The 8,798-nt window shown below is 39.3% G+C and overlaps 1 protein-coding gene across 1 annotated transcript in view; it reads right to left on the minus strand.

The window, feature by feature from the left end:
• Positions 1-8,713, minus strand: part of INTS7 (integrator complex subunit 7) — a 42,346-nt gene extending 33,633 nt beyond the window's left edge. Inside the window, exons 1-7 of the mRNA XM_072856884.1 lie at positions 8,559-8,713; positions 8,187-8,316; positions 7,170-7,316; positions 4,938-5,075; positions 4,376-4,422; positions 3,662-3,861; positions 1,435-1,557 (exon numbers count right to left, since the gene is read on the minus strand). Coding sequence (XP_072712985.1) covers positions 1,435-1,557; positions 3,662-3,861; positions 4,376-4,422; positions 4,938-5,075; positions 7,170-7,316; positions 8,187-8,316; positions 8,559-8,649 — 876 coding nt within the window. The 5' untranslated portion in view covers positions 8,650-8,713. The remainder of the gene's footprint in view (positions 1-1,434; positions 1,558-3,661; positions 3,862-4,375; positions 4,423-4,937; positions 5,076-7,169; positions 7,317-8,186; positions 8,317-8,558) is intronic.
• Positions 8,714-8,798: the final 85 nt, after the last annotated feature.

Here is an 8,798-nt window from a genome sequence, read left to right on the forward strand (position 1 = left end):
ATCCACTGAATAGCATGGCATCAACAGACAGAAGATGATACAATGATTAGGGTTGAAAATGAGTCTTGATGTCTCCCAAGACACTGATGTTTTAGTCTAGTGCTATTAGATCACCACTCACAGCGCATATTTGAAACAGTAACTATGAAGAAAGCCAGGAACACAAAAGAATTAGAAGGATGGACTGCAGACTGCTTGTTACCTCCACAGTCAGTGGGAGGACTGCTCTAAGCATCAACAGGAACAGCTTCTAAAGCTGATGTCTGGAAGTCAGTGAAGTCTCCACAATTCACAGACCAAGCCTCCTATCTTACCTACACAGACAGTCCCAAAACACTCAAGAAGTTAACACTGCTGAAACTCTTGTTGGTAAAAAGGTACAAGAAGCAGGTTTTGCCATGAGAAAAGGAGGGTCTGTTCCAGTCCCTGTTGTATAAATATTACCAAGTCATTTAAACATATGGAAAAGATTCGCCCAACTCAAAATGTTGACTATATATTTTAGAAGTCAGAAAAACTCTTATTACAACTGCATGCCATCCAGCATGCAGTAACAAGCTCCAGTCAATGAAGAATAAAGCAGTTCACTAAAATAAAAACCTCTGCACACTCCAAATCATTTTATCTAACAATTGGAGACAAAGCAAAACATGCTTTATTTCTCACAATTAACAAAAATCCACATAGTTTGTCCTCCCAGCTGCCTTATGCTCCAACAGCATATAGCGAGAGTAGCTTCCAAGAGTAGTAAAAACAAAGACCACCCAGAAAAGTAGAGCTATAAGCCTGTGCTATAAAGTTCTTGAAATACTTACTTTCCCATAGTCATTTCTAACAGAAAAAGGGAAAGACAAGGAGAAAAAAATGTTCATATGCAACTGCGATTGGAAGAAAGCAGCAATACTATCTACAATACAACAACTGTTTCCCCAAATAACACAGACGCACTATGAACACCTTCTAGGGTCTCATTCATACAACAGGAGTCACAAGGATACTATGGAAAATGAGACATTAATCCTAAGAAATTAAGTCAAAGTTACATTTGTCCTTTCAAGTATACCTTACCAGATGACATGCTTGGACTAATTTCAGCGAGACTCCGTGTTACATGACAGCATTAATACATGCTCAGTATCGTAAGATTAATGTAAACATTCAGCTCTCATGTCTATTATCTTAGATGAGTTTTTCAGATAGAAAAAGTTATTTCCTTACTGTAAAAAGGCCTACTACAAGACATATGCCTTTCCTCAGCTATACTACTTCAACTGTTCATTAATACATGGCTACTCTGCTTAGCAGAGTAACTTAACTTAAGGATATGGAGATGTATGTTTTTCCTTTCTTTACCTCCCAAATTGTTCTTCTGGAAAGAATTCTACAACTAATTGCAAAGTTTCATAATAAACTTTAGCTTAAAAATGTTTAAACCTGAATATTTTCTCTGCTCCATGTATGTGGTGTCTTGTTGGCCAACAACTTTAAATCTTGGATTGCAAGCCTCTTCACAGCCTTCCTGGGGTCACTCTTCAAGTATTGCAATAAAAGCTGGATCTGCAACAAAGTAAAGCCATTGTTTAAGAGAGATGCTACTAGAAGGAAGTATTTTCAAAAATACTTGTGAAGAAATTTTGAGCATACTCAGCCAAAACTAACTTGCCTTATCTGTGATTGCCTTATTGATTGCCTTCAATAAGGCAATGTGGCTGTGATGCCATGGCAAGCTAAAACGGTCTGACAGCCAATTTCTACCATCCTGCTCTCGTGGTTCATGCACCCTTCTCTACATCACCTTGCATACCTGAGAAGCCTTGAGACGTGTTTCGGCAGTCACAGAAACACCATAAAACATCCCCGAGAAGCTCAGTAAACACTTTATACTGTCATGATTACGCTACTAGCAAGTATTCTGGGCATTTGATGCTAATTTGGGTGTCTGCATGATCTGCAGTTAACAGACAGCAACACCAACATACCTTATGTGTCTCATTAGTTGCCAAAAACAACCCCAAAAAACCAACCAAACAACCCCTACCCACCCCCTCTGAAGTATTTATCTCAAGTTAAGTGACACTTAACTGCATGTCCTTTGTTGTGTTCATTTCCTGCAAATTTACAGAGATAGAATAGCCAGCATATGAAAAAGCATGAACATGCTGGCCATGGTTTTGCTCTCCATCCCCACCCTGGCTACATCACTTTTAAGCAGCGTTGGCTTTTGTGTTGCAGAAATACTGCCTAAAGCACCATGCTTACTGCCATAAAAAAAAAAGCACATCAAGTGTTCTAATGTTGTTTTAGTTGGCTTAGATTCAGTACTATCAAAAGCATCCTCTGAAATACAGAAATCAGCCATACCAAAAAGAAGTTTCAGACAGATCAATGCTATTAGTCTAACAGTAAGACACCAGCCTTCCATAGCCGTACAGGATTGAAAGAAAGCAAATAACTTTCATGACTACTTTACAAGGATTAGTTAGATGAATCTCAAATGTCATTGTATTTAGACCTGCTATATAAATCATGTCCACAAAGCACATTATCAGAACATAAAAGCATTGTATTTTTCCATCGCTGCTTTCCCACAACTTGGTTTATAGTCCTAAATTATAGCAACAGATTGAAATTCCTCAGAGTTCTTCAAGAAATACATTTTTAAATGCACTCTATGCTATTGAAATATTCATTTGCTTGCATGCAAGGAAGGCAAAAGGCACACCCACGACCCAAGAGAATATACAGCAGTGAAAAGTGAAGCCTGGCTTCGGGTTCTACAGGTAAGATGAACTCTTTTCAGAAGAAGTCAAGGTGTTTGCTTTCCTAAATGCTGATTGATCCTAGCTGATTTCAAAGCCAGTTGATTTAAAGAAAGACAGGTTATAATCTGTAAAGAAGTGTCCCTGTGTTTGATGGGGTTATCTGGAAATGGGACCAGAGAGGGCAAAAAAGATGAAAGCAGCAGCAGTTTTCAGGGTATTCTTTCTCTATAGCTGTTGTGGTTTAGCCCCAGTTGGCAATTAAGTCCCACACAGCTGCTCACTCACCCTCCCCGCCCCCGTGGGATGGGGGAGAGAATCAAAAGAGCAAAAGTAAGAAAACTCATGGGTTGAGATAAGAACAGTTTAATAATTGGGAAAAAAAATTGTAATGAGAAGGAAAACAACAACAGAGCGAGAGAAGAACAAAACCCAGGAAAAAACAAGTGATACAACCGCTCACCACCTACCGACTGACACCCAGCCAGTCCCCGAGCAGTGATTGCTGCCTCCCAGCCAACTTCCCCCCAGTTTATATACTGAGCATGACATCATATGGTATGGAATAGCCCTTTGACCAGTTTGGATCAACTGTCTTGGCTGTGCCCCCTCCCACCCAGCAGAGCATGGGAAGCTGAAAAATCCTTGACTAGTGTAAGCACTACTTAGCAACAACTAAAACAGTGTGTTATCAACATTATTCTCATACTAAAATCCAAACCACAGCACTATACCAGCCACTAGGAAGAAAATTAACTATCCCAGCTGAAACCAGACAATAGCACATAGAAGCAACTGCCCTAGCATACCCATCACAATTTATTTTCAGCATCAGCTAAAATCTGAGGTTTTATAAATGTACTTTGTACTTTAAATTGAAGCAATTAATTAGGAAGAATTACCTGTTTAGGAATGTCAACCAAGGAAGAAGCAGCAAGCAGAGTAAAGGTGTGCAGAGTAACAATGACCATCTTGGTAGAAGGATACGATGTTACCAGCTGCTGAAGGAGCTGCCTGGAGCTGGAGGCCAGGCTAGCATCATGATGCATGTGCTGTAGAATAGGGATCAACTTCAGTTTCAAGTCCACAGGTGTGGCTAAACCTGCAACAAGGAAGAGAGAGACATAGGCAGAGTGTTAGTCCTTTGTACTGGCTTTTGGCAGTACTGAGGCACACAATATCTCTGCACTGCTACCACTGCTGAATGCAGATTGTGCAGACACTTGCATTAGCTTCAAATAGCTCATCTAGTAGCTAGCAGGATAACCACAGCAGTATCAAGCACTTTCATGGTTCTTTGAGAAGGTTGCTCCTTGCTTCACTGCAGGTAACACACATATTAACTCATCTGAAGCAAAACTGCAATAGTCTATGTAAGTTCATTCATCGTACTATAGATGAGCTTTTATTCTTTACCAAACAGGTGTTTTGAAAACTTGGATTTTAAGAGGACACAAGAGCCAGACATTAGATTATTGGTTACCTAATTTAAAAACTGGAATCATTTGAGGATAAGGGCAACAGTATTCTGATATCTGATATTTACATATGGATAATAAAGAATTCTCAGAGAAATTAAGAGCTTTTCCCCTTTATCATTCAATATACATATGTACCTTGAATCATCTCACTGATTTTATTACATATTCCTGCAGCAAAATCCCTGTAGAGAAAAGACAAAGTACCAGGTGAAATGAAAAAGAAATAAATAACTAAAAAGAAAAATCAACTGAACTACCAAATGTTGCATTTTAACAATAAAAACTTTTACAAAAGAGTGCTTGCCAAGACCTAAGTCATTTTAGAACCCCTGCACATGGGCATGATCAAATGATAAAATGGAATCTTTCAAAAATGTGTCAAACTGACTAAGCAGCACTACATTTAGTTGCCTAATATAACTTCTGTAAAATAATCCTTGATTAAAGCTGCTATTCCACTTTGCGTTTCCATATTTATGAGCTTTCCATTAGTATTTTAGGAAAAAAAAAAGAAAAAGAATTTCTGTTAAACTTGTATTCAGATTACTTAACAATACTGTTATTGCACATAATTAAGTGTTTTGCTATAAATGACATGGCTAGCACTACAGAATAAAATATTAAGTTTTGTGAATGCCAGTGTTAATGGAGTTTCCATTCTCTGTAATATGAAAAAATGAAATAAATTACATCTTACTTTGATTGTGCAGAAAAGTTGGCAGCAGCAAATATAGCAGCTTCAACTTCCACATTATCATGGGAATCCAAACTTTGACGAATATTGTGATGTGCATTCTTCCTTTCTGGAATAATAGATGCCATGCTGCCCAACATCCTACAGAAATAAATCACAGCAAAATCAGGAAAAACAATGATCATGAAGAAATGCAAGATTAAACCAAACAGAAATGTAAAAGGACTGTTAAGAGACTCATTTTTTTCTATAAATGTGCTCTTTCATGTCTATTACAGAAACAAACACTAAAAGTAGGCATATAATTAAAAGGTAACAAATTTTGTCATGTGGCTTATGTTAATTGTTTAATAAAAATTAACTATATTTTGGTACCTTTCAGCTTGAAATGGGCACAGTGAGAAACTTATCAAGAATTATTACAAAATTAAGAGTGCACTATGGCACTAGGAACATTGAGCATTCTTAAGATGCTTTTATGTTCAAGTTAATATAGTAATACAACAGATTTAATGCTAAAATGTACTGATGGCTATTTTCAGACACACACGAAGTACACATCATGGGATTTAAGGTCAGAAACACTGTCGTCTAGGGGGATAAAAAAAAAGCATTTAGAGAACTGTTTCCACCCTCCTCCCAATTAAGACTGCAGAAGTAAATAAGTGAAAAATGTCTGAACAGTCATAAATGTTAACCACATGCTAAGAAAACAAAGTTTCTAGAAACTTTGTGTTACCATGATCAAGCAAACAAATGTCTGACTTTCATCATTTGTTTCTAAGATCATTTGCTGATCTGAGATAAGGTTATTATTGGGAATAGTGTAATACCTTTTGTGTAACTGCTAAAAAGGGAACAAATCGAAGTATCTACACTTCTGCCAAGAATATCTCAAAGATACTTTGCAGACATATTTAGCATAACCCAATTAAAAGAAGAATGAACACAGGATTTGCATTGATGGTAATTTTAGCAAGAGTTCTATGCAAATATTTACATACAGTTATCTAGCAATAAAATTCCTGCCCAGACACAAAGTTTCACTTTAGCATTTCTTTCCTTCAGCATGTTTTTTCTTACTGACACTACTTAAGGAGGACAAAACCCAATCAACTGAAGATTTTCATACTGATGAACCAACAGCCATTTTAACCTTTCACTTGATGTGAAATGATTTGTGAATTGATTTGTAATTTAAGTATTTTTGCAAACTGAGCAGATTCCTGGCACTTCTAGCAGTATGTCAAGATAGCCCTCAATACCAGTCAACAAGGGTAATCTTATGTTAGAATACTGAAGTGCAACTATGAGAAAACATCTAGATATACTGTACTCACACATTTCTGAGACACTAGAGCATCAAAGCATAATCTTAAATTAAAAAAATCAAAAGAAGAAATGGACGCATGAGCTAATCAAACCCCTGTTAATGCCTCTCATCTTTCAATAATGAAATCAGTAACAGTTGTAGATGGACAGAAGAAAAGAATACAAAAGGAAAAAGAAGAGTGCTCTCTTCACATTTGAATTCACTTGCACAGGAGTTAGAAAACGTAGTTAAGATGGTCATGTTGAGTAGTGTAGTGTTAGAGATACAGACACCAAAACAGCAGGAGAGTGACATTAAAGACAGCTTAATTCATATATTTTTTTCTCCATTTGATTCCTAGGAAGGCCAAAGCAATCAATAATACAAGGGCATTCCCTTAGAAGTTATTATCAGAGAACAATCATCAGGAAACTTCTAGCACAACAATAAATGAAAAACAGGTGCAAGCGTAACAAGGTTCATACAAGTAAGTTTTACTTACAAGTTAACAAAAATTATTTTAACACATAGGGAAGCACTTCCCTTTTGGTCTTGGTCTAAATGTGTCATATGCAATATATCATGTGTTGCATATAGCTACACACACCCAAGTTATGCACACAACAGTTTTATTTTTCTTCTCTCGAGAACACAAAATTTCAGTGTTGCAAATTCCATTTTGCCTGGAGCCATCCACACAATTCTTACCATCATAAGTGGTTAATAACTTTGTTATTCTGATCATGGATCCTTATTGTTCACCCCCTTTAAGACAGATGTCTTTGCTTTTATTTCTGTGACCAATGCAGAAGACGCCTCCTACACTTCATTCATGGTAGCTGCAGATTTTGTTATTCCAGACTAGCACACTAATAATTAGCTAGAAATTTCAAGTAAATTAGGTTCATTTATGTAATACATACCGAAGTGTAATAGCTCGAGCAACTGGATCATTGCTATGAATTACTGAGAAAACTCTCTTCACAAACTCATCCACATTTAGGATCTTCTCTAAATGCTTCTCACTCTGCTGAGTAACTTTCAGCACACACAGCCTCAGGAAGTTGTTTCTATTAGAAGACACACACGTTTCTTAATCAGGCTGTTTTACAATAAAAATTCAAACACTTTAAACACAGAACTATTTAAAAAAACCAACTTCTGAGAGTTAATTAAAACAAGGAAAGGTCTATGCTTTAGAAATGGTATATAGTTAAAAAGAGACTATTAACACACTACTGTTTTATTTTCTAGTACAGGTAGTGTCAAATTTAGGCCAATTCCAGGGAAATCAACCTGTTGACACCAGTGAGGAGTGTAAGCAGATGCCTGTTTTGTGCACGCTTAGGGATCTAATTCTGCTAGAAAAGCACGTCCAGGACTAAGACAGAAAAGTCTAATTGCCACTGCCAGGTGTGAGTGAATTTCTTTTCCTTCCTGGAGCCAACAGTAAAGAGTCCACAACAGCAACAGAGAACTTTGTAAGCTATTACAAAGTAGCTCCAATTTCATCCCATGCATCATTTAGACATCAGGCACTTGGAAAAGCTATACTTTGGGCTTTGTTATTAACATTGCTTAGAGATGGAATTCACACATATCATTCATCTATTTATTAATTATGAATTTGAACATGCCTATGGAGGAGAATTTACACCAGTGAACTTAAAGTCAGTTAGCAAGTGAATCCTCACATCAGGACAGATGGAAAGGAACTGTGTCATGGATCACTCACAGCCACTCAAGCCCACTAAAGACGGGAAAAGCAAGCTTCAGTCAAGCACAACTTGTCCTCAAGTGAGCAGGTACCACTGTGGTATTATCAGGCAAGCAGGAAAACCCCACAACTGCCCAGGTTCCAATGCAGCAACATTCCAAGATGCAGCACATTACTACGGATCGGAGATTTGAATGGATAGAAATTGACTGATGCTACTTACCCCACTCTGAAAACATCAGCTAGCTTTAGGAAAGCTGAATTAATGAGAATAGGGAAAGGATATTTCTGGAAGAGCCTGGGAAAACGAACGACGGCTTCGCACTGCTCCCCGAGTTTGCCAGACCTGAGGCCTAAACAAGAGAACAATAATTATTAGGGAAACCAGGTCCTTCCTCCACCCCCCCCTCGCGGTAAAGCGGTACAAAACAAAGCTCCCAGCCGCTGGGAACAGAAGGACGGGACGGGACCGCCCCCCATTGCGCGGCGGCAGGCAGAGAGCGGGCGCCAACGGCTCTAACGGCAGCCGCACAGGGCAGGCAGCCCCAGCCCCGCTCCCCAGGCCGGCGACAACCCGGAGCCCGCCCGGCGTCACCTTTGTCCAGCTCCATGAGGGCGGAGTTGGCGTCCAGCTCCTGCTCGCCGTAGCCCGCATCGGCCAGGAAGGACTTAGCGCTGGCAGCCATGCCGACCTCCTCACGGCCGCCCCGGCCAGCGCCAGGCCCCGCCAGCGCCCAGCCCGCCGCTCCCCGCCCCGGCCCTGCCCTGCCCTGCCGCCACGCATGCGCACTCACCCTCCCGCCGCCTCAGCCCCGGGGGCGGCCACCCCATCGCC

This window comes from Ciconia boyciana, chromosome 3 (assembly GCF_034638445.1).
Source record: "Ciconia boyciana chromosome 3, ASM3463844v1, whole genome shotgun sequence".
NCBI classification, from domain to species: Eukaryota; Metazoa; Chordata; class Aves; order Ciconiiformes; family Ciconiidae; genus Ciconia; species Ciconia boyciana.